General features: G+C 45.6%; 1 protein-coding gene across 1 annotated transcript; it reads right to left on the reverse strand.

Annotated features, from left to right (window-relative positions):
• Window positions 1–595: 595 nt before the first annotated feature.
• LOC309526370 (uncharacterized protein) lies at window positions 596–25,644 on the reverse strand. Its single transcript, XM_082212353.1, has 8 exons — window positions 25,093–25,644; window positions 22,325–22,556; window positions 20,324–20,500; window positions 9,743–13,649; window positions 7,374–7,566; window positions 4,599–4,786; window positions 3,102–3,290; window positions 596–723 (listed from the first exon to the last, which is right to left on the reverse strand). The coding sequence occupies exons 1-8, from the start codon at window positions 25,330–25,332 to the stop codon at window positions 669–671; spliced, it is 5,181 nt and encodes a 1,726-aa protein (XP_082068479.1). The 5' UTR covers window positions 25,333–25,644; the 3' UTR covers window positions 596–668.
• Window positions 25,645–26,447: the final 803 nt, after the last annotated feature.

The raw sequence follows: 26,447 nt of genomic DNA on the forward strand, positions 1-26,447 counted from the left end.
GGAGCCCTCTCGCCGATTCCCCCATCAGCCCCTCTATATCCCTGGTGTTGCGCTGATTTGCTTCCCCATCTGCGGAGCTGCCTCTCTCCCTGCTGGGCCCTTCTCCAGCATCATTTGAGAGCCTTCCCTCCGCCTCTAGCTCCGATGTCAGTTCCCTGACACATGCCTTATGAATTTGGGATTCATGTCTCATCTTGGAAGTTCAACAGGGGAAATAGCTAAGCAAATTGCCACTATGCTTTTGTTTAACCCCTGAAAAAGAGGACATATCCTGGAAAAAGAGGACATATGGCAACCCTACGAGTCCACTTACTACTTTCCCCCTAAAAATGCCACCCCCTGAAGCACATTTTCTGTAACAGAAGCAGCCACTGGAGTTTTGCTATATATGTTTCAAACATGATGTTTTTCATGTAAAGTTTAGCTAGGTGTTCTGGCTCAAAATTGTCCTTTCCCTCACCAACAGTCCCACTTCTACCTGGAGTAAAGAATCAAGCATGTCTTGTAGGACTCCCAATTTCACCCCTTTAGTGACTAACAACACCGGATCACACATTAATACCCCAGATCTAGAATAAATGTGCTCCCAGTCAACCTGTGTTATAGATATATTACATATTGGATTAAATTACACACTGACACTCTGAATGAATTACGTACTATCTAAATTACAAATGCATAAAATTATATCCAGATAACTTCCACCTGGGAATGTTCTGAATCCTACAAGAGAAAAAAACAATAGTTAATGGATAATATAAAATATTATCTATTTCATAATATTAGATGCAGCTAACTTTGCATCAAAAACTAAGGAAATTCCTCTGTTTCGAGGCAGCCTTAAAAATGTAGCAATGCCTTTAAGAATAGGAATGAAACGGGTATCAGTTTGAGCTAAGTTGAAAAACATCGAAAACACTGTAGGCCTTATTCACATATCACTTTAAACCATGGTTCAATAAACTATATTTAGCTTAGTTGTTTAGATGTTCATGGGACCCTGATTGTTTGAGATTAATATTTGCTGATTGTTTGGGACTGCTAGTTGCTGAATTGTAACATACTTCTAAAATGGTGGGTATTTCATTCCTCTCTTGCTACTTTTGCTCATATTGGTTGGTTTAGCATTACATCCGAACCTGGGTTTGTGGTTTAATTTATTTCAAACAGTAACCAGCATTTGTTCTTGGCTTACCTCACATGGTTTGTTTGGGGAAAATATATATGGGACAGCAAGAGTGCAGAATGGAGCTGAACACAGAAACAGAGTCATAATAACTTTGTGCTACTCAACAGTGACCCCTGTAGACTATTCTACGAAGTACCATAACTAGCTCAGACATTTTATATGTTATCAAATACTCCTTTATTTTCGGGGCATAGTTGTCCAAAAGTGATGTTATATACCAGTCACCAGGTCACTTCAAAAAGTGCTGGAAACTGAGAAAAGGGGGCTAAACCCCTCCTTACACAACCCTTTCTCTATCCAAATTTTTGGCTTTTGTCTGACTAAGTCTATACAAGAAGTGATGTCTCTAGCTGCTTGTTCTCATTCCTTCTCAATAAATCTGGTTGTGGGCCTTATATTTGTTTATTCTTTTAATAAAAGCAGCATTTTAGTATGCTGCCTTTCAAATGTGGGGGTGACCTAAGCTTTTGATGCATACATTTGATATTTTGTGTTGATAATTGAAATGTGGCATTCATACTGATACTAATTATATTCCGTGAATACTACAAAACCTATCTTAAACAGCAATGAAAATAATTCACATATTTAGCCAGACTGTTAACCTATGGTGTGTGTTTGTGTGTAATTACAGACTTCCCAACATGTTGCCCACCATTTAGTAGTAGTAGTAGTAGTAGTAGTAGTAGTAGTAGTATCATACTACAACTCCCATCATTCCCAGCCAGCAAGGCCAATGGCCTGGGTTGATGGGAAATGGAGTCAAACAACTTGTAGAGAAGTGTATCGTGCCACTCAGAAGCCTTCTAAAACAGTTGGTAAAGGTAAAGGGACCGCTGACCGTTAGGTCCAGTCGCGGATGACTCTGGGGTTGTGGTGCTCATCTCGCTTTACTGGCCGAGGGAGCCTGCGTACAGCTTCCGGGTCATGTGGCCAGCATGACTAAGCCGCTTCTGGAAAACCAGACAGAGCACGGAAACGCCGTTTACCTTCCTGCCGGAGCGGTACCTATTTATCTACTTGCACTTTGACGTGCTAGAATTAGACCTCCCTACAGGCAGAGTGGGACAGCTTGCCCCAGATGGCAGGTTATTAAAGGATTATTATTATTTTTTACTAAACCTATTAAAAAGCAGCATAATGTCAGTAATTTAGTTATATTTTTACCCAATATTTTAAACTTCTGTCTCAGGCACTAAAATGTCTCTCGCCTCAGTTGCACCTCTGACAGAGTGACAGGAAATACCATATTTTTCTGTGCATAGGATGCACCCATGTATAAGACGACCCCTATTTTTTGGAACCAAAAATTAAGAAAACAATATCTTATGGGTTGCCAAAACCCTAAAGTAGAAGTGAAAATCCGCACAATCGGCGACAGCGACAAGCTTTTGACACTTTGGGGAGGTGACTGCCACAACCCCCAATGGCCCCACTGAACGCACACTCCAGCCTGCCCAAGCCAAAATCCTGGACATTACCTTAAAATAAAATTAAAATCTCCCTGGATGCCCATGTTTTGTGTATAAGGCAACCCCCAATTTTTGACGAATTTTTAAAATAGAAAACAATCTCGTCTTATACACGGGAAAATATGGTAGTATCCTCCCAAGCCTCTTCATCTCCTAACTGTGTTTCCTAGTGTTGTATTTCTCCTAATATGTGAACACACAGATTTCCCACAGGCAGCTGGGTGGCTACTCTGAGAACAGAATGTTGAATTACAGGAGCCATTGGCCTGATCCAGTCAGCTCTTCTTATGTTCTTAGACGCATGAAACCAAAGAAGTGACGTTGACTCCTTTTGCACTGTATGAAAACGCTAGAAAATTACTATGAATTATGCAGCGGGTCTTCTTTTATCATTCTGCTAGGTGGCAGAATAGAAATTCAAATAATGGAGGGCCACTTACCGAGTCTTGATATTCTGTAAGGGTTGCTTCCTAATGGAGGAAATGTCTAGTTCCAAAAGTCTAGGGATATCCGGAAAGCCACATGCCTCAGACCACATCAGAGACACAGGCTCTTTGGGTCCAAGGGGGATACTAAATTCCGTGATATCTGTCTTCCACAGTGATTCTATCTGTTCACCGCTTTGCTCCCTATTAAGAGGAGGAATGCTATTATACATCAAAGAAAGAAAAGGCTTTGAAGTAAGCCACTATCTTAAAGAAAAGTGCCAATCCAATCCTTATATTTCTAACGTGCAACTAACACCCAGAAGAGAAGAAAAACCAATGGGAAGTAATTTTAAACATAGTGATGATCAAGGGAGAGGGCATTTTCTGCTGTTTTTCTATCCTGGTTGTCCAACTTTTCCTGTCCTGAAATAGCTGTTGGGCTACCATTTCATGGGTGTGTAATGAGTAATTTGGATCTCAGTAAGCCCAAACAGTCCAGTGGGCTAGTTGTTTGATCGAGATCTGAAGAAGCAGCTGATGGATGCTGAGATTAGGAGACCCTCCTCTGTGAAGCTTTGTATTGCCTTCCAAAAATTGGTTTTGTTTTTTAAAGTAAAAGATGTCCTTTTTTAAAAGAGGCTTCAGAGAGGGATTCTGGTTCTCTTTCTTTTGTATTCGTAGAACATTAGTTTTACATGGATTTGAATGGTCATTATCTGTTGGATATTTGCCCTGAGCCAAGATGATGAGCTATTTTGCCATGGAATAGAATGTCATTTTAAAAATACTCCTTCTTCTAAGAAGTAGTAGTTAGGTTTCCTGACATAGGGAGGAATACTGTGGAGTGGTATATTAAAAGCCCCTAGCGGTATAGTAGCTGCACTGGAGGAATGGCTTGTGCATGAGAAGTTTCAGGAAGAAAGCATGCTTTCCGTGGCTGGTCGCGCAACACATTGCTGTAGCCCCAATACTTCATGTCGCACAACCAGTTTCCTGCTAGAGCAATAGTTGTGTGGATTCTCATACTCAGTTTTCGGTTTTCATTTTCAATCTTTATTCTTGCCCTTAAAGGTAAAGGGACCCTTGACCATTAGGTCCAGTCGTGACCGACTCTGGGGTTGCGGCGCTCATCTCGCTTTATTGGCCAAGGGAGCCGGTGTACAGCTTCCGGGTCATGTGGCCAGCATGACTAAGCCACTTCTGGCGAACCAGAGCAGCCGACAGAAACGCCATTTACCTTCCCGCCGGAGCGGTACCTATTTATCTACTTGCACTTTGACGTGCTTTCGAACTGCTAGGTTGGCAGGAGCAGGGACCGAGCAACGGGCGCTTACCCCATCGCGGGGATTCGAACCGCCGACCTTCTGATCGGCAAGTCCTAGGCTCTGTGGTTTAACTCACAGCGCCACCCGTGTCCCTATTCTTGCCCTTACGCTAGCGCAAAATTGAATCAGGCCACAGAGACTGCAACCTCACGGGAGCACCCTCCAAGAACCTATTATACTGTACCTGATTGTAGCTGAAAATGTTAAATCTTGTTGTTTCTTTGCACAAACCAGAGGGCTTGGGTGGGTTCTGGGCTTCAGGAAGACAGGTCCAATGTTGGGCACGTGTATGCTTTCCCTCTTTGTTCTATCTCCTGCTTTGATCAACAAGGGGCATGGGTTGGTAAGTTGGAGTTTGGCGCTCAAGCGGAGCTGGGCAGAGAGAAAGAGCAGTCAGTTTGCCTGATGCAGACAAAGGTTCAGGGAAGGATCTACCATGCAGCCGGAGGAATGGGGCAAAGGGAGGTTTGAGAGACAGAAGCCATCTTACTAATGTTGCTCAAAATACGAGACCGCCAAACGAAGCTCTGCTATTTTCTTGCCCCTGGTTTTTGTGGGATGTGAAACACAAGAGCAGTCAAGTACAACATTCCCAGAGTGAACATGTTTACACATGGGGAGCATAGTTGTCAGCTTACAGATTTGAAAATAAGGGACCAGCAGCCTCGAAAATAAGGGATCAGCAGCCAAAATAAGGGATTTTCCGGACACAGGTATGTTCAACTTCTGAGCCCCTCCGAGCCAAAGGCAGAAAGCCCAGCCAGCAGCCAAACGAAGCCTCAAACAGTGGTTCCCACAGCACAGCAACACAGCAAAGGGGATGCAGCAAGGAAAACCAGCGTCACCTCTCTGCTGGGAAGCGCTGAGCAAAGGCGAGTCCCCAGGCAATGCGGCCAATTTGATGGGCACAAGGCATGCAAGCTCTACCCCCCAGTCGTTCCTAGACTCCTTATTGGGTGAGCAACGCAGCCAAGCAACACAGTTGGAGCCTCCCTCCTCCCTGGCTGGCAGGGAGGGAGGGAAAGCAGCTGCTTCCTTTGAAACCCGGGAAATTTAAGGGGCATCATCAATAAGGGACACAGCGCTGGGATAAGGGACTTTCCCACCAAATAAAGGATGTTTAACAGCTATGATGGGGAGGAATGTGTTTCCAGCCAGCAGGTAAACTTCCTGTTGCCTTCTGGGCTGGGACAGACTTCCTCTGCATGTGAATAGAGGTGGGCGTGGCCTCACCTGTGCAGGTAACGACAAAAGCACAGGGCAGGGCAGCCATCTCTCTCTTTTTGACTACATGCATAGAAGAAGCAACATCTGCTTAGCCAAAGATGCTCTCTTGGCTTCCAGCCAAGAGAGGACAAAGGGACTGTCTTCTTATGAGATAGTTTCTAGGTATATGTTACTTTTCTAAGCTAAGTCTGCCTTCTGGGATCCTATTGTGAACAGAATGATGTATGAGTAAACCTTTTTATACTTTTATAGAAGACTGTGTCATGTCTTATCTTTTATGAGGGAATAAGGGGAAAATACCAGAACAGTTATTATAGAGGCTTTAGCGAGCCTGAGCAAATGCATCCGCTGCAAGTTTAAAAACGGGAATGTTACTCTGCTAAATTGTGAACTTGCTAGCACAAGTTGGAAAGGCTGTAATCAGACAATATATCATCTCCTGCATCCCTGAACATTCCCACTGTTTTCAACATCGTGATATATCACCAGCTAAACATCATGATATACCATGATGCCTGAAATAAGGATGGAGCTATGTAGAGGGATTGACTGGCTTCACGGTTTTCCCTGCATCATAATTTTTGCCTGCGTCTGCTCTTGTGATTCACTGCCCACTGCAGGAGGCAGGGGAGAGTTAAGCTGGCAGACTTAACACGGGCTGCAGGATTCAAGAGAAGCATTAGCTGGCTTCACGGTTTCCCCCACATTGTGATTTCTGCATAGCACACACCCAGCCACCCACCCCATGATTTGTGATATATTACCAAGTCGAAAACTATGAAACCAATATCACGATATGGATTTCAAACCAGTTTTGGATGATATCTCAATATATCACTCAGCCCTACCTTTCACCTTATATGCGGGATAGAGAATAAGATTTGTTTCAGACCAAAGACTGAATTGTGGATTCATGCACTCACCAAGGAGGTATACTTTCCCCCCTGTGACTTTTAGTGGAAAGTTGGTGTGCACAGAACAGCAATCCCCCATGCCAAAATTATAGACTCTGATTTTCCGGCATATACATAGTGAGTTTCCCAAGCCCACTGTGACTGTATCACAAAGCAGAAACTCCCCGACCCCCTGTGAGTGGGAGCCATCATCACACAGTGAGTATCCTTACCCCTGCTGCCACTGTCCACTACTGATGCAGATTGGGTGGCGAAACTCACGATTCATGCAGTGAGTTGCTCACAAGGGATAGGAAATTTACTACGAGGGTCATCATCCCCGGGGTGTCAGGGACTAGGCAGAGGAGAAATGGTGGAGACCACCTTCCCAACCTGACCCTTCCAAAGAAGAGGAAGAGGAAGACAGTGCAGATTTACAACAAGGGGTTGAGGGAGGTTGCAGCTCAGAGGCAGATGAGGGGGGAAGCTGGAAAATCATGGGAGAGCCAGAACACCCAGCTGACACATTGTCATTAGAAAGCACTCCATCTCCTAGAACATGGCGGGCCTTAAAAGTAGGAGAGCAAAGAGCTCAAAGACAGAGGGAACATAGCAGCACCCGTAGAGGTGATGGTGATGATGAATAAGGAAGTGGGAGAGACGGGGTGTGTGTGTGGAGATTCATTCGGGACAATGCCATTATCCAAGAGGCTGGGTTCTATAGCCTCTCTCTGTAAAGATTGAAATGAAAAAAAGACAGTAAGAGAAACTCATCCTGACATGGGGTGAAAGTAGAACACCAGCTCTGAGTTGTGAACCCTTCATTCTCTTAGGCTCACCTGAGCAAACAAGGCAATCATCCTTTGAAGGCAGCGCCGACGCTGCTTCTCTGCCATCATCTGTTTAACAGTCCAGTGCCCCATAACTCTTTTCTGGTGAGCATCTAGCTTGTCTACCATCTTGTACAACACCTGCATTCTAACACCGTCCTTGGCTTCTTTGGCAGCCTCCAACCGAATAAGCAAGGTTTCTCTGTAAATACAGGGCAGGAGGAATATAAATGTGGACAAATCTTTCCTTTAGTACAAAGAAAGCCCAGCAGCCTAGTCCTTAGCCTGGAGGCCCATTCTGGTACCCAGCCTCTCTACCTGGCATTTGGAATCACTTTGGATGACCTGGCTATTGAACATTCATCCTGATTGGGCTGCAAGGAGATGATATGATGCTGGCTGTTTAATAAGCATTCATTCTCATTAAAGGGAGTGGGTGACGCTGTGGTCTAAACCACTGAGCCTCTTGGGCTTGCCAATTGGAAGGTCGGCAGTTCGAATTCCTGTGACGGGGTGAGCTCCCATTGCTCTGTCCCAGCTCCTGCCAACCTAGCAGTTTGAAAACATGCCAGTGCAAGTAGATAAATAGGTACCACTGTGGTGGGTAGGTAAATGGCGTCTCTGTGTGCTCTGGCACTCGTGACAGTCCTCCATGTGCCAGAAGCGGTATAATAATAATAATAATAATAATAATAATAATAATAATAATAATAATAAATTTTTATTTATACCCTGCCCTCCCCAGCTAAAACTGGGCTCAGGGCAGCTAACACTGAATATAAATACAGTAAAAAAACTAAAAAACACACACCAAACAAAGTTGATTAAAATATAAGTTAGAATGCAGCTTAAAATGCAGCCTTGTTATAGTGGTAGCCCATAGATCAAAGCCATAAGGGGAGAAAACATCAAATATTCCCTGGGGCCAACTATCCATGCTGGTCCTACATGGGCAAGCAAAAAGAGCCAAGGGAAAACTTATATACAAAATCCCATATAAGGGGTTCCATCAAAAAGAGAGAGAGGGGGGGGGGGGTTAGACTGAGTCCAGCCCAAAGGCCAGGCGGAACAGCTCCATCTTGCAGGCCCTGTGGAAAGATGTCAAATCCCACAGGGCCCTGGTCTCCTGTGGTAGGGCGTTCCACCAGGCCGGGGCCAGAACTGAAAAGGCCCTGGCCCTGGTTGAGGCCAATCTAACCTCCTTGGGGCTTGGGACTTCTAAAGTGTTATTATTTATGGACCTTAAGGTCTTACACGGGGCATACCAGGAGAGGCGGTCCTGTAGGTACGAGGGTCCTAGGCTGCATAGGGCTTTAAAGGTCAAAACCAGCACATTAAACCTGACCCTGTACTCTACTGGGAGCCAGTGCAGCTGGTAAAGCACTGAATGAATGTGATCCCGCGGCGAGGACCCCGTAAAGAGTCTCACCGCGGCATTCTGCACCCGCTGGAGTTTCTGGGTCAGCTTCAAGGGCCACATCACCCAGAAAGCTGTCTGTGGACAAACACCGGCTCCCTCAGCCTAAAAAGCGAGATGAGCGCCGTACCCCATAGTTGCCTTTCACTAGACTTAACAGTCCAGAAGTCCTTTACTTTTACCTCATTCTTATTATTTTTGGGGAGGTTAGATGACATTGCATCAAAACAACTGTTATCCCCCCCCCCCCGGTCTATTTTCCTGCAACTTTCCTTAGTTCAAACACCTGAACTTTTTGAAAGGCGGGTTTGCAAAACCTCCCAAACAACTGTAGTCGTACAAACTGAGTTTACTGTGTGGCTGAATCCCACCCCCCAACAGCGACAGTCTGGAACTGTCCTAGGACTTCTCCCAGGCCACACCTCTTCTCCCCAGGCCATAGCCCACCTTGGTCTTGCTCCATGTCCTCCTCGAGTGTACGGTAACAGTTTGGTAAAACTATAATGAGATATATATGGTGTTAAGTATTAAGATTAGTGGCAGTTCTCACTCAGGGCCACCAGTATGTAAATGAAGGATTGAAAACTGTCGCTCCTGATTGGTTGGCTAGTTGTGAGTTTTTACTGTTTCTTAGTGTTATATAAAGCAGCCAGCTAGGCTGAAGTCAGTCTGATTCCAGGAGCAGTTCTAACTGCTGCGATAAAGAGCTGTGAATCCAACAGAGCTGTGTCCTTTGTCCATCTTTTCCACTATTCAACATATATAATTTTAGATTGCTCTTAAAATTATATACATGTGACAACAGCACATCCTTCCAACTGTCCGCCTGATAGACGGATGACTAGTTCAACTTGTTTTCTGCCGTGCTCTTTTAATATAGTCTGGGGGCAATGCGCTGTCACCACACTGTGCGCCAACGCTAAGGTTCCCAGTAGCTTCACATTAAGATTTTTAGTCTTACCTGACCTGCTGGTGACGACGGAAGGCGATGTATTTCCGGAAGAGCAAAGCCAGCCTTTCCACATTGCTGTGCAATGCTTGCTTGATTATCCCTTTGGTGAGGGTGTAGAGTTCTGGGGAGATGCCAGCCTTCCGGACAGCTTCCCCCAACACTTCCAGGTTTCTCCTCTGAGCTTCTATGTTTATCCAGTAACGCTTCTCTGTGGTGCCAGGTGCAGCAAACTCCTCCGCTTTGGTGAACAGCCTGGGGAACCAAGTGGATTCCAGCTCATAGGTATCCTCGTCAAACTGTGAACTAGGCACGGGGCTGAGCAGGGGGCTAGGAGAAGCACACCTTTCTTTACGGGGGGAAGCAATCTTATATCGCTTGGAAAATTGATCCAGAATTGCACCTTCCACCACTTTCAGCTTGGGAAGCAAGGCCTTTTCTTCCTTCTGCATCTGCTGTTGCTTCATCTTCACCTTCTGGACTTGCAGCCTCTGCATCTGCATCTGATGGCGCCAGCGGAGCAGCTGCTGCTCCCAGCGCGTCTCCCAAAGGCGCTCCATCTCCTCCTGCTTCTCCTTCTGCTCCTGCAGCCACCGTGCGTTCCTCTCCTCCTGCTCCTGCTGCTCCTGCCGCAGGGCCTCCATTCGCTGCTCCTGCAGCTGCAGCTGCTCCTGCCACTGGCTCCTCTTCCTCTCCTGCTCCATGTCCTCCTCTTGCCAGAGGAGCTGCTGCTTCTCGTGCTGCTCCTTCAGCTGGCTCCAGCGCCACTGCTCCTCTGCTTGCTTCCCTCGCAGCGCCAGCAGCTCCCTTTTCTCCAGCTGTAGCTGCTCAACCGCCTTCTGCAACAGGTCCTGCTGCTCCTTCTGCTGCTCCCGCTGCCTGGCCCAGAATTGTTCCTGCTCCTCGTTCTGCTGCTGCAGGAGCTGCCAGTGCTCGGCCTGCGCCTGCCACATGCGCTCCTGCTCCTTCTGCTGCTCCTTCTCCCGCTCCCACTGCTGCCGCTGCCCCTCGCACATCTCCTGCCAATGCAGCTGGTATTCTTGTTCCTCTTGCAGCCTATGGCGTTCCTCCTGCAGCCGGGCCTGTTCTTCATGCAGCCGCTGCTTCTCCTCCTGCAGCTGCTCCTGGATCTGCAAGTACCAAAGCTGCTTTTCTCTGCTGAGCTCTCGTGAGCTATCACTTTCCAAATCTGACTTGCTCTCTTTGCGCCACGGCCCTTTTCCTTTCTGGGCATGCTTAAGTTTTTCTGCAGAAGATTGTTTTGCCAATTCCTTTTCCAATTCCTGCCACGACACCTTGGCTTGCACATCTGCTTCATCAGGCTGACGTTCTGGAGGTTGTTCTCCTTCCATGGCATGTGAAACCTTGGTCAAGTCTTCTTCCTCCACTTGCAACTGGGGCTCCTTCTGGTCTCTCCGCAACTCTTCTTCTTTCTGCTCTTCTTTTTCTTCTTCTTTTTCTTCTTCTTCTTCCTTCTTCTTCTTTCTTTGATGTCGCTGGGACTTGAAGGGCGAGGCCTGTCCTGTTGTCATTTCTTGATCCCATTCCGTCCCAGAGCTGAAAGAGCTACTTGAAGACTCCTGGGACACCACAGGACTGCTAAAGGACAAAGATGGAAGTTTGATTCCCTTCCCATCTTCCTCTTCCAACTCAACCTCTGTGCCCTCTGTGCTCCTTGCAAACTTCTGTTTCTTCCGTCCAGCAGACACTTTCTGCTTCATCAGGATGCATTCATCCAGTTTTCTGTCTATTGCCTCGGAGATCTCTTTGCTTAGTGTATGTGTGAGCTGGGATTTTGCTGACGGCTTCCAGCTGCCTGAGAGACTCCTCTTTAACGTCTCTATCTTCTCATCTAAGCAAGCAAGGATGACCTCCTGAAATTCTTGCAGCCCAGAGCTTGTATCCTGTCCAGGGAGTTCCTCAACAATTGAGTATCTTTGCCTTTTCTGCACAAATGCAGAAGGCAACGTGGGGATTTCTACAGTGAATAGTGCATCCTCCTGGTCTACGGGGCTGCCTCCAGCCTCCTCTGCTGGACCACTGACACGGCCTTCAGGCACTTCTCCTGGAACATCGCCACGACTTTCGGGCTTCTCTTCATGCACTGTGTCTTGATAGGTTGCATCCAATTCCTCAAAAATGCGCTTGAGAGCCTCTGCATCTAACACACCACCTCTATCGCTGGCAAGCTCTTGCAGCTTTTTGCCTAAACCACGGATGACATCTCCTGTCTTCTCTGCCCACTTTGGCTGTGGCACACCTGCTGGGCCGCTTCTGCTGGGGCACTTCTTCCCTTTGGGCCTGCCTACTGTCTCATGGCTTGATTCCTCGGCTTCTCCTGCTTGTGGTGATGAGCTTTCCCCTGGGACCTCTGCGCCCTCCTCCTTCTGGACACCTGGAGCTGTCTCAGGCTCTTGAGTCGGCTCATCGTCGTCAAACTTGACCACCTTTCTCTCTTTGACAGCCTTGACCAATTGCCCTGCCGTCTTTTTCATGGACAACTTGCGCTTTGTTGGGGGGCTTGGGAGTCCTTCTGCTGGCTCTTGAGATGATTCTTCGACTTCCGCTTCACCGACACTCTCCCTGGTGACCCGTTTGAGAATGGGCTTAGGGGGAGGGCTTTCAGCTGGCTGTTGGGGAGCTTGCTCCCCTTCAGGTTCTTGGTGGCTTTTGCCAGCCAATTTTTGTGGTGACGCCGTTTTCAAAAGGGATGTTTGTATTTTTTTCCAGGCAGCTGTCCTTGACCCCCGTTTCTTTCCTGCAAATTTGCTAGGTGCTGCTGTTGCTGTTTCTTTTCCAGCAGCTTCTGCGTCTCCCGTTTCGTCGGACGATATCTGCGATAGCTCAGAGGATGCCTGTGACAGGTCTGAGGACGTTGGGCCTACAACTGTCAATCGTGACAGTCCAGTTTTGCTGTCCCGAGCTGTTACTGAAAGAAACGTCAGAGGAACTTCTGCATCGGAAGGTGTTTCTTGCAGCTGGTCAGGGTCAATGGTTTCAACCGTGGGCTTCTGCTGCCTGGGTGACTCATCAAATGTGCCCCCTTCTTCAACTCTCACACTTACCATTTCTGCAAGCTCAGTGTGGAGTTTTGTACTCTCCTCATAAGTGCCCTTTTCTTCAACTTTCACACTTCTACTTCCTGCAAGTTCAGTGTGGAGTTTTGTACTCTCCTCATAAGTGCCCTTTTCTTCAGCTTTCACACTTCTCATTCCTGCGAGCTCAACATGGAGCTTCATATATCTCTCATCTTTGATTTCTTTCTCACCCTTGATTTCTTTCTCACCCTTGATTTCTTTCTCACCCTTGATTTCTTTCTCACCCTTGATTTCTTTCTCATCCTTGATTTCTTTCTCACTCTTGACTTCCTTCATATCTTTCATACTCCCTGTGGGAAGTTTCTCAGGCATCCTACTTACAACAGGTCTGAGGGGGGCTTGGCGTGCCACCATTGCCCTCTCATTTGCCTCCTGCAGCTCCTTGTGCAATGCTTCGTTAGTAATCATGAGTGTCTTGCACATCTCTTCAACGGTGTGGACTTGAATTTCCATTGCTGTTTTCCTCTCCAGGGCCGTTCGCAGCTCCCTTTGCAGAGTTGCAACGTGTGGGTCTGGCTTCTTGCTTTCCAAGGCGCTCTCGGTTTCACACTTGATTTTAAGGCTGCGATACTGCTTCCCTAGAAGGCTGTAGGCCTTGGCTAGGTTAGCCACCATGGTTACAATGTACTTGACCGCGGGATGCTCTACTTTCAAAAAAGTCGGAGAATCTACCATTTCTTGCATCATGTTGTTGAGCTCATTAGTGCGGCTGAATGTAAGAGGGTCATCGTCCAACATCCGCTCTGCTGTAATAGGCTCCCCTTCCTGGGGCGCATCAGCCACTTTGTCTCTCCATGTTTTAAACATGGCGGTTCTGTGACCTGAAATAATCAAAGAGATAACAAGAAGGCATTAGAGTATACACAAAGTAAAATGGACTTCTGGGTTGGCGCGATCAGCTAATGGCGGATTCCCTCTGAGCTCCGGAGGGAATCGGCTCTGCTGGGGACGGGTCTTGCCGCGACGGCGACGCGGAGACCCTTAAAAACCGCAGGCGCAGATGCCTGCGGACCTGGTGACTCGGTGGGCACCTTAAGCGCCCCCCGACCCACGAAGAGCCTTTTTAAAGGCTTCGGAAAGGGTACGGGGAGCGGCGTGGTGCTGGGAGTAGACCGCTACCCCAGCGGAGCGGAGCCGTGTGCCATGGCTGGAGAGCGCTGACTTTTTTCTCTAAATTCGGACCCGAAAAGAAATAACCCGTGAGTAGAACGGAATTTGGACTTTAAAATATTTTTATCTTTGAATTCGGTACGACCAGGGGATGTGATAAAGGGAAGTCCGCACCCCCCCTCCTGCAGACGATCTAAAGCAATAACAGGAGAACTAAGTTGGAGAGCCTACCCTTTGTGGTGTGAGTTAAAAAGATATTAACTTCCACGATTTGACAAAAGAAGTTTTGAGCTGGAGTGTGTGAGTGGAACTTTAAAAGTTTTCTTTTTGTTGTGTGCAACCCCCCCTCCCGGTCCCGGGAGCGCCCTGCGTCTAAGCCTGTTGAAGAGCAATAAGGAGTTTGACAGCTGTCAAAGCTGTCAAACGGGCAGTTTAAAGCTACAAAAACTTGTTACTTAAGATCTCTCTGGACTAAATGTGTTACAATTGAATCAAAGTTGTTGGAAACAAAGAAATAAATAACGAGGTAAAGGACTGTTGGAAAAAGATTACTAAGTAACCAGAATCCCTCTAGGGCAGGGGTGTCAAACTCAAATTCATCGGGGGCCGCATCAGCAGTTTGGTCACCCTCAAAGGGCCGGTTGTATCTGTAGGACTATGTGTCCACTCTTTATTATCATAAATTATTGTCACTGCATTCAATTATTACTGTTTTTTGTAATAATGTAAGTAATAACTAGCTCTGAAAGCAGAAACATAGTCAGAATAATGGCAAGTAGATATTCAAATGTACAATTATTGTACAATTTACTGAAAAATGATTTTTGGTAACAGACAGTAATTTTTTTTAAACATCCAAATATTGCCAAACACTGTTTATTACACATATGGCAAACACAAGGCATTAACTTTTTTTTAACTTTTCTGACTAGATGGCTGACATCGTTTTCCTGAGGTCAGTCCATCGATGTATGGCGTTAGGTCTTGTGCTGTACACGGGAATTATACACGGTTGGATGGCGGCTAACAGATTGAGGTTGAATCCTTACAAGACAAAAGTACTGTTCTGGGGGAACAGGAGGTGGGCAGGAATGGAGGATTCCCTGGTCCTGAATGGGGTAACTGTGCCCCTGAAGGACCAGGTGCGCAGCCTGGGAGTCATTTTGGACTCACAGCTGTCCATGGAGGCACAGGTCAAATCTGTGTCCAGGGCAGCTGTTTACCAGCTCCATCTGGTACGCAGGCTGAGACCCTATCTGCCTGCGGACTGTCTCGCCAGAGTGGTGCATGCTCTGGTTATCTCCCGCTTGGATTACTGCAATGTGCTCTACGTGGGGCTACCTTTGAAGGTGACCCGGAAACTACAACTAATCCAGAACGTGGCAGCTAGACTGGTGACTGGGAGCGGCCACAGAGACCACATAACACCGGTCTTGAAAGACCTACATCGGCTCCCAGTACGTTTCCGAGCACAATTCAAAGTGTTGATGCTGACCTTTAAAGCCCTAAACGGCCCTGGTCCAGTATATCTGAAGGAGCGTCTCCACCCACATCGTTCTACCTGGACACTGAGGTCCAGCACTGAGGGCCTTCTGGCGGTTCCCTCACTGTGAGAAGCAAAGCTACAGGGAACCAGGCAGAGGGCCTTCTCGGTAGTGGCGCCTTCCCTGTGGAACACCCTCTCACCAGATGTCAAAGAGAAGAACAACTACCAGGCTTTTAGAAGACATCTGAAGGCAGCCCTGTTTAGGGAAGCTTTTAATGTTTGATGTATTTTAATATTCTTTTGGAAGCCGCCCAGAGTGGCTGGGGAAGCCCAGCCAGATGGGCGGGGTATAAATAAATTATTATTATTATTATTATTATTATTATTTATCCCGTGAGTCCTGTATCTAGCAGTATTTTGCTTTTGTCTTCCCAGTACCCACATGCATCACGCCAATTTTATTCCAGGCAGTAAGTACTGGTACCTTACTCAAGACTCGTTAACGTGCTGTAACTACCAAAGCCTGATTTCCAATACGTGCTTTCGAGTGTGTGGGTGGCATTTTAATCCACATTAGTGACTGACAAGGTGAAACTGGAGCAGGGTAGTGATTCCAAATCACCGCCACATTCAGAATAAAGGCTTGCCATCAACTGGTGTATTTGTCTCATCAGTATTGTAACAATTCGATTCGGACCATTGGTCCATCTAGCCCGGCACTGCCAGGCACTGACTAGCAGCGGCTCTGCAAGGGTTAAGGCAAGAGTCTTTCCCAGCCATATCTGGAGACAGTGAGGGTTGAGTACGGCTGACTAGCAGCGGCTCTGCAAGGGTTAAGGCAAGAGTCTTTCCCGCGCTAAACAGCCTCTCCCCAATCCACAAACTCCTTACGTTGCGTTAGCGGCTGATGTGGATCGGTAGCCTGCAAATAGTTTAAACTGCCACTTTTTGAACAATAGACCCTGCGACAGGAGTAACCACTCTATTATGTCGACAAGCAAGGTCGAAGTTCCACTGGGATTTATTTAAGTGTTTGCTCCGGAGGAAGCGGTTTGCGGATCGTGGCCCTAATGCAATTCCCAGCTAGTTTCCCCATCCCAATTTAATTATCCTTATGGGATTTTTATGATTACCAGGAGCTTTCCTCGCCTTGCAACTGCCGCTCTGCAAAAAGTGAACACGTGCCTTGGGAGGAACGAGACTTCTTTAGAAACCAGCGCACTTTTTCGAGTGGTTGCTGCTGGTGCCAACCGGGGAGGCGCGGAGAGAGGAACCTATAACTTGATATCTCTTTCTCCGCAACAACTGCTTTTCGGAGAAAGCTCTGCAGAGCGAGCCGCTAAGCAGGCGTGAATCCGGCGCTCAGCTGGCGCGCCAAAACGCCACCGCCCGAAAAGGAAAAGTCCTCTGTCGCCTCGCCATTGGCTAGCAGGAATGGTCGTGGCTTGCTATTGGGCAGCGTGGAGGGGAGAGCCCTCCTTTAGGAACGTACTATGGCTTGTCTGGCATTTTTCTCTCCTGGGGGGGGGAGAAAGGGGTGGGACGGCACGTGCCTCCTTTCCCGCTTTGCTGCTCGGAGCCGGACTCCCGTGCGCTTCGCCTTCTGCGCGCTAAAGCAAAGAGGCGGCACTGCGGCAGCCAGATTTCGTGCGGAGGGAAAGCCCAGCCTTGTTTGCACAACCTCGAGCCAGTCAATCACGTAAAAGCATCAGCCGGCCTCCTTTTCTCTGAATGTGCGGTGCTGCCGCCCCCCCCCCGTCTTTCCCTCAATGAATACACACAAGCTTTCTCCTTAAAAAAAATAAAGCGAGAATAAAAAAAGCGCTGGCGGCCGGCGGCGGCTACACGGGCCGCATGAGGAGGTCTGCCGGGCCGGATTTGGCCCGCGGGCCTTGAGTCTGACACCCGTGCTCTAGGGGGAACTCTGAGACACTACAATGGCTGCGGACGGAAAATTACTAGCTGAGATAGAAATAATGTTCTTCCTTGTGGGAATTTTACAAGAGCAGAGTTTGGCTATGAATAAACAACTTACGACCTTGACCTCTGGAACAAGCAGCTCTGCTGAATGTACTGAGGACTTAAATGAGAAAAAATCTGCAGCTGAACTGGAAGAGATATCTCAAGAACTGAAAGAGACTAAACAAGGAATGGAGAAAGTACAGATGGAAAGTACCAACCAGAAGCCTACACTAGTGGATTATAAGCAAGAAGATCCTTGGATTACATGGATTATAAATCTGTGAAAGATGCGAAAGATGAAGGAGAAGGCCCCTGGAGCATCTGGAATACAGAAACTTAAAAGAAAGAAGAAATATGATTGGGGCCTCTATTCTGAATATGAAGGATTGGTGGAACTTTTGCAGCAGTTGTTTTCAAGTATCCTTGCGGGAAGAAAACCTGGTCTGATTGGGACAGAATTCCTTCGAGATTCGAAGACCAACACAAAGGACTACTAACAAAACCGGCAGAGAGGGACTGAAAGAGACTTGAAGGCCTCGGATGTGAGGAATCCAGGCTAAGAACTGAAATTGTGGACACGAATTTGGGAAAGGGACGGAAACCGGGGATGGGAGGGAGGGGAAAACAGAATTACAAAAACATTTAGGATTGTTGGGTTCAATTGGTATAAGTCATATGTAATATAAAATGGGAAATCGATGGAAGGGAATTTGGGTCCAACCTAGGAAAGAACTTAATTTTTCATAAAAGAGGTAATATGAATATGGTAAGGAGGAGAAATAATAACTTGCTGACATAATTATGGGAATTGGGATGCAAGAAGGGGAGGTGGGGGGAAGTCGAGGAACAAGGTTAAAGAAGTAAGATTTTTGAAATTATACATGTTTTTGTCTTTGTCTTTTTTATGTGTGTTATGTCTCTATAAAATGTGAAAAACCAATAAAATGTTTATAAAAATAAAAAAATAGAGTATACACAAAGTAAAATTAGCCCAGTGATAAAGTGCCTCTGGAACAGGAATTGTTGCACAGTGATACTGTGAACTTCCTTATAAATCAAGGGTGGATCTACACTCATGGTTTTTAACGTTAAAAAGGAGTTAAGGAATGATTCCGGTAACCATATAGTCACAAGACGTTCTTTTCTTTAATGTTCATAGTGCATTATAGAAATGTGACGCCAGAGGGCACTGCAGAGCAACCAGAAATCAGGGAGAGAGACTGCGGGGAAAGAAAGCAAAACGAAAACCAAAGGGGACGTTTCCTGTCTTGATGTTTTAGAATGATATTTCTAGTATCGTTCTAATAATGAAAAGGCAAGTGTAGATCCAGCCCAATAAAACTCTGTGTGCTGTCCTAAATGTAACAAACATGCTACAGCCACTTGCAATCAGTCTTGTCCCAAAGTGAGTGCAATCAGATCATCAAAGGAGACCATGGTTTAATAAGGCACTTGAGGCCTCCAGAATAAACCAGAAGTATGACTTGTGTCAACAAGACATTCTGCCTTCAGTGTTGCAGGCCCAGCTCTGCTAAACTCTCTCCCCCTAGAAGACAGGCAGCATCTCTGCTGAGTTTCAGGTGCCTAGTTTAAACCATTTTATTTCAGGAAGCCTTTGCAACATCTACCATGTTTTAATGTTTCTTGTGTTCTTGTTTAAATTCTTGACATTTTAAATTTCAGAGATTTAAGTTCATGTTTCAAATTTTGTATATTCTAATTTTTTATACTTGTAAGTCGCTTTGAGACATTGAAAAGCAGGATATATAGACAGATAAATATTTGTTTATCTAAAGTAGACGGACAGACATTTTGGGGAAGCAAAATCTCCTTGGAAATAGGCTCCCGAACTCTGTCAACCGATAAGAGGAGCACACAGCTGGCACAGACCATCAAGAGAGCAGGGGGTGAGAGAGACCCCTAAACTGAATATGCCACACACAAAATGAACAAGGCTTGCAGCTCTTCCTTGCAAGTGTCTTTATCTCTTTCCCACTAAAACCCCTAGCAACTGCTCCACCCTATGCAAACTCTGATGCTGGCTTAATTGTCCAAGATGACGGAGTTTACAGCTGGGTTCTGACACAGGTTCCTTGAGTTTTGGTGTGCTGTTTGGTTTATCAGTACTTTTATTTCTTTCAAGCCAAACATATGTGGAAGTTTTTGCAGTCAAACCTAACAATGCATATCTATGCTAGTTGGTAAATGAAGGAGTTAAGGACCACAGAGTTGTAAATTTCTAGAGGAGACACAGCTAGGTTACACACCCCTCAACTCTGTCAATTTCCTGTTCCTCTGCCTTCCCTTTCTCTTCGTTTTAACCATGTAAGCTGATATCATGCATGATGCTGGAGCTCCCTAGCCCAAACTGTTTCTGTTTTTGTTTTATGTACTTTGTGTTTTTATATTCTGATTTTATCCCATGAACCGCCGAGGCCTGCAGCTGTAGGGCAGTATAATAATAATAATAGTAATAATACTCCAAGCTTGAAGGGGTTTTTTTTGTATTTTGCAACCAATAATACCTTGTTTCTGCTGTAGCACTGAATGGTGCATGAGTGAGACCTATGATTGATGTAAGTAAGTATTTAAACTTACTCAAAGTTGTAGTCTATTCACTCCAAGATGGGTAGAAGCAGGGGAGCTCAATTGTAAGTGCTTAATATTCGGATATTTAAAGTTCTAACAACCTATTTCCCATGCTTACAAATGCTACATAGATCTGTGTTTTAAGTTCTGCTAGGGGCTGCTTTGGCTAAAGTCAAACCCTGTGGGTTGGTTTTTTTTAAAAAAAATCAACTGTTTTTTTTTTGTAGTTCCCCACACATGTGGGACTTCAGGATTAACTGGTATTCCCCAGTTATCTCCCAACAATATAGACCTCTGCTTCCTGATGATGCAACCTCTTTCTCTAACAGATTCATCTCATTTAGGTACCTGACTTCCGTCTCTGCTTAGCTTTCCCTTCTAAAAGTGGGTGGAATAGTTTGATTAGATGCTGAATCTTTGAGTCCATTGCACTGATAGAATCCTGGATTTTCTCCTCCATCTCTTCAATTATGTCATTAGTGGCAAGGACTTTTTCTTCTCGTTCAACCGCTTTCAGCATTTCATCTGGAAATAATGTTTAAACCCAAAGTGAGTCAAGATGGAAACACTCGTGATGTAAAATGAGAAGCTGTCCTTTTAAAAGCAATCTCCAGTTTATCCATCAAATGAACAGAGATTTAACTGGTTAAACACTATCACCAAGGCCTTGCTTTCTCAGGAAACCAGTCTGCTATAGCCATATCTTTGCATGCAGAAAGGCACCAAGGAGGTTCAGTCCTGGTTTAAAAGATGAGGAAGTTGGTGGTGAGAAATACTTCTCTGCCTGAATCCTGGAGTGTCACAGCTGGCTTAAAAGGTAAAGGGTAAAGGGGTCCAGTCGTGACCGACTCTGGAGTTGTGGCACTCATCTCGCTTTATTGGCCGAGGGAGCTGGTGTACAGCTTCTGGGTCATGTGACCAGCATGACTAAGCTGCTTCTGGCAAACCAGAGCAGTGCATGGAAACGCCATTTACCTTCCCGCCGGAGTGGTACCTATTTATCTACTTGCACTTTGATGTGCTTTCGAACTGCTAGGTTGGCAGGAGCAGAGACTGAGCAACGGGAGCTCACCCCATCGCGGGGATTCGAACCACCGACTTTGTGATCGGCAAGTCCTAGGCTCTGTGGTTTAACCCACAGCGCTACCCGTGTCCCTCAGCTGGCTTAAGTAGCCATTATTGGGCTAGTTCAGTGTTCTTTTTGTGACTTTTAAAACTCTACATCTTACGTGGGAAGTCTTTGGTCTTGTCAGATTCCTTCCCCCACTTTTAAAACTAGAACCCCAAGATCTAACAATGAGAACTAAATGCAAAAGACACACAATTAAAACTAAATAACAGGGGTTTCTCTCCAAGTCTACTTTGAGCCACTCTGGGTACATTTGTTTTCAGTACAATTGCCAGGACTGGAGTGGAATAAGCCCATAGCCCTTTTGCACAAAAGTCTACTCCTGGTTAGTTTTAATTTTCAACAGCCCAATTTAGGAGAGGGAAAGCCATTTTGTTGTTGCTATTATAAACCAAATGGGAGCTAGAAAACCTTGCTGCAAGTCACCCACAGGTATGTAAGCAGATCCCAATTTGTATACACGCTTGCGATTAGAGAATTTCATCCCAAAATTCAGACAAGCGACAATTTGGAAAGACAGAAATGCTACAGTGCTGTACATGTAATGTTTTGTGCAGGTTGGTTCACATGTTAATGTCAACTGAATGTATTCTTCCTCTTTACTAGCTAAGGGTGCCTATCCTCTAATCCAATTCAAAATTGTGACATCTTCGAAGGCTGCAGTTCTATAGTTTGGGGTAGCTTGTTCAGACATTACTATTCCACGGGACATTTGGCATTTAGGGCATTTGTTTTTTGGTAACCTTGTTTCTCCAGCGGCTCCCCCCCCCCTTTGTTGTACTTTGTGATTGTGAGTGTTTCATTGTTATTTCGCTGGCATACAGACACACACAGTATGAACTTTTTTTCTATCCCACGTGTGTTGACAGCGACTTAAGATTCCTTGCTCCAATACCCTTTTCTAGATTTCTAGAACATGGGTAGGCAAACTAAGGCCCGGGGGCCGAATCCAGCCTTCTAAATCTGGCCCGCGGACAGTCCAGGAATCAGCGTGTTTTTACAAGAGTAGAATGTGTCCTTTTATTTAAAATGCATCTCTGGGTTATTTGTGGGGCATAGGAATTCGTTCATTATTATTTTTTCCCAAAATATAGTCCGGCCCCCCACAAGGTCTGAGGGACAGTGGACCAGCCCCCTGCTGAAAAAGTTTGCCGACCCCTGTTCTAGAAGATGGCACTTGCCACAGTATACCCTCCCATTTCCAGCACCATGGAACTAACGCCAGAATTTTAGCGCCTCCAGCACTGCCTTTAATTCCTGTATTTTGAAGACGCTCTCATCTAGCACGTCATCAATTCCATCCAAAAAATGAGCCCGGCGGCTCGTCTCTTCCCAGGTTTGTGAATGGTAGTAGTCCCTTTCAATCTCAGGATCGATCCCGTCATCCTTTTTGTAGTGTTCATAGGCCCGATTCACATTGTCCAGAATGCGAAACAGCTTCTTAGAAACATCCTGAAAGCACAGAATTACAATGGATGTGAGGGCAGGACATATTCAGAAGCGTTTCAGGAGCCTGCTTCTTGGTTATGTATCTCCTTCCCTGCCCCTGACTGAGCCATCCTTGTAGCATTTGCTGAAAGCATTAATAATAATAATAATAATAATAATAATAATAATAATAATAATAATATTTATTTATTTATTTATACCCCGCCCTCCCCAGCCAAGGCCAGGCTCAGGGCGGCTTACAAGCAATAATAAAAACAAGTTGAATGATTACAACTTAAAAACAAAATTAAAATACAACATTAAAATATTGAAACATTAAAATATTAAAATGTAGCCTCATCGTGGGAGGAGAAGGAAAAGAAAAAAGAAAGAGAGGGAGGGAGGGAATCAAATTGGCTCCAAGCCAAAGGCCAGGTGGAACAACTCTGTCTTACAGGCCCTGCGGAAAGAAATCAGATCCTGCAGGGCCCTGGTCTCATGAGACAGAGCGTTCCACCAGGCCGGGGCCAGTGTTGAGAAGGCCCTGGCTCTGGTTGAGGCTAATCTAACTTCCTTAGGGCCCGGGACCACTAGGGTGTTGCTATTTATGGACCTTGAGGCTCTCCGTGGGGCATACCAGGAGAGGGGGTCCTGTAGGTACGAATGCCCTAGGCCGTGAAGGGCTTTAAAGGTCAAAAGCAACACTTTAAATCTGACCCTGTACTCCACCGGGAGCCAGTGCAGCTGGAAAAGCACTGGGTTAATATGCTTCCCATTACAGGAAGACATCCTCGTTTTGTCTGGCTACACAGTAATGGACCTTTAAGAACCTGTGGTGTTAGTAAATGTTTCACGCTGATCAAGGGTGCCAACTTCAATAAAATATGGGAGAAGCCCAGGTAAGCTCCTCCACGCATAATCGATCACATGACATGGTGCACCCACACCATTTGAATGACAATGTCCATCAACATTGGGGATCCCCAGCGCCCTCAAATATTATATGGGGGGGCATGTGCGAAGACCTCTCTGCCCCTAGGAGTTGGCTCCTATGACTCTGATTTTATCATGGTAGGTGTTATTTTTAGCACACTACCCAGTGGGCACAGTATGGAGATATTAATCAGTCTTAGTAAATAAGTAAGTTAGTGGATTATTTAAGAAAAAAAACTGTAATCAAATGAAATCGCGGGCAAGGTTCGAGTTAAAGGCAGAGGAAGAAAAATGAAAAAGACATAATTGTAACGGAGAAACTTTGTGCAATAGATAAAGATAAAAAGAAAAGGTAAAAAAGGTTTGAGTAAAAACACTGGAGAAGTAAGGTTGGGAAGTCAGTTTTTGAAGAAAGGTAACTTTGATATGAAGATTATTGTGGAAATGTTTGAAACATTTGCTAAAAATTATATAATGATAAAGCAATAATTAAGGACTTGTGCCCAAGAAATAACAATATTACTACCTTGGATAGCTTTAAAAGACATGGAAGACAAGCCTATCGGCACCTTTTAGTCACAACGGCTAGGTGGGACCACAGTCTAGATTTAAAGGCATCTTACTTATGAATACCGTATTTTTCACTCTATAACACGCACCCGACCATAACACGCACATAGTTTTGAGAGGAGGAAAACAAGAAAAAAAATATTTTAAATGAAACAGTGGATGTATGATTTTTGTGGTTCATGCTGCGGCCACGGACATGTGATCTGACAGTGAGTTTGGGGTAGCCCAATGCAAAAATCCTGAGGATCCATGTGGATCCATGTTTTGTAACCATGTTTTTGCACCATTGTGGCCCCAGGCAACAGTGGGTGCGTGACTTTTTTGGTGCAGGCTGTAACCATGGATCCTCTGCTCACAACTGCAGCAGATCCCCCTGTCATCCGTAGGCATTCGCTCCATAACACGCACAGACATTTCCCCTTACTTTCTAGGAGGAAAAAAGTGAGTGTTATGGTGCAAAAAATACGGTACCTGCTGCTTGGGAGCAACATCTGGCCCTTCATATGTTGTTGGACTGCAAATCCCATAATCCCGATTGGCAACTATGTGTGTCATGCTCTGACAGCATTGGAAAGGCCCCAGATTTCCCATGACTGGTGTAGCCAATACTTAGCTAGATGAACTAAAGTCCTGGTTCAGTAGAAGGCACTTTCTTATGTTCTTATTGCCTTCCAAGTCTTGCTTACGGGTTTCCTGGAGACATCTGCTTATGCTATTCATATGTTCTTAATAGGTGATGGGAACCTTTACTCTTCACATCTCACATTGCAAGGGCTAGAGAGGCATCCAATAAATACAGCAGGTCTGGTAAACAAGCAAATGGAAGGACTTAATCTGGTTCATTTGAATCAGTTACCTGCAGAAGTTGGGATTACTCCCATTTCTCCTGACTTTTCTCAAATATAATTCTCGGGGGGTGAGCAGAATTGTGCGTAACGTGCCAGCTGGAGTCCATGTTGAAAACCTATTGTGAAAGGCTGCACATATTTGACCCCCCTCATCCATCAGCAGTCCCTGCTCCACTACAGAAACTCTATTTTTTCTCTCCAACACATACCTTCTTTGCTCTTTCCAGCTGGGCCAGCTCAATTTTATCCAACACATTCTGTACAGCGGGGGGGACTTCATCGATGGTAGAAATAGCGGCTTCGTTTTTGTAGGTTGCAACTTTGCGACCGGCCTGATCACGTTCGTAATCATTATCACTTTCATTTCCTGAGTTTCCTGAAGATGATGAAGATTCGGGACCCATGTGGGCCTTTTCCCATGCAAGTCCAACCACCTTTGGGAAATCCATGGCTGCAGCACAGAGTAAGACAAATCAGCTTTTTATACAGGGTCAAGTTGTTCAGTTGTGTGGTAGGCTTATTCTTCAAACGGTTTAATTACACCCCCTTGCTGTTAGGCAGAAACTCATCCCTAGGGGATGAACGGGTTCTGTTTGTGTAGTTGATGTCATAGTTGCCATTCTATGGCTTCTAATCCATGACGTCATCAGGTGCTCATTCGCATAAAAAGAAGCCTCGCGGAACAGTAACTTGTTGTTCTATGTGCTCATGCATGCTTTATATACAAGTCCCAGAATGCATTAGTGTCCTGGAGAGATGGTGGAATTCACTGCTCAGATAATTCAACAGTAGATTATTCCATTCCTCGGCTCTGCCAGATACAAGCTAGAAAGTTCTAGCATCATTGTTTCTGAAACTCATTCAGAAGTATTCGCTGTAAGGGAGTACAGTGGTACCTCGGGTTACATACGCTTCAGGTTACCTACGCTTCAGGTTACAGACTCCGCTAACCCAGAAATATTACCTCAGGTTAAGAACTTTGCTTCAGGATAAGAACAGAAATCGTGCTCCGGCGGCGCAGCGGCAGCATGAGGCCCCATTAGCTAAAGTGGTGCTTCAGGTTAAGAAGAGTTTCAGGTTAAGAACGGACCTCCGGAACGAATTAAGTACTTAACCCGAGGTACTACTGTATACTGTGGCATGCTTGGAGCTAGTATTAATACGGTTTTGGGGTTTTTTTGGTTTTCTTATCCAAGATTGGAGCTTAGAGATCCTAGGGTGGTCAGGGATTTAGCAGTATGAAATATTTAAAATTGTCAACCAGTTTCCAAGTTGCACCGCACAGAAGACCTAAGGACCTTTGCAAGTTTGTATGGGTGCAGACAGTCTTTCTAATAACCTGGTCACAATTTATTTAAGTAGCCAAAACTAGAACTTTAAATTGAGCCGAGGAACAGAAAATATATATGTTTACCACATCGCTGTATATCAAACAACTCCATCTGTAAGAAGTAAGTTTTGCTAACAGAGCTATCTGGTCTTTCCTTGTTTTGAGCATGGCACATTCCATGGAACTGGGCTGTGTTGCTGTATGCACAGAGTGGGCTTTGCTACTCTAAATGAT

Source organism: Podarcis vaucheri (assembly GCF_965113315.1).
Source record: "Podarcis vaucheri genome assembly, chromosome: 2".
Lineage (NCBI taxonomy): Eukaryota > Metazoa > Chordata > Lepidosauria > Squamata > Lacertidae > Podarcis > Podarcis vaucheri.

Excerpts from the sequence above, each read along its gene's own strand:
- LOC309526370 (XM_082212353.1), bottom strand. The coding sequence starts at position 25,332 with ATGGATTTCCCAAAGGTGGTTGGACTTGCATGGGAAAAGGCCCACATG. Across the intron at positions 20,501-22,324 it reads GGAGGCGCTAAAATTCTGGC|ATGAAATGCTGAAAGCGGTT; the intron begins GTTAGTTCCATG and ends CATTATTTCCAG. Across the intron at positions 3,291-4,598 it reads ACATTTTCAGCTACAATCAG|GGAGCAAAGCGGTGAACAGA; the intron begins GTACAGTATAAT and ends TCCTCTTAATAG.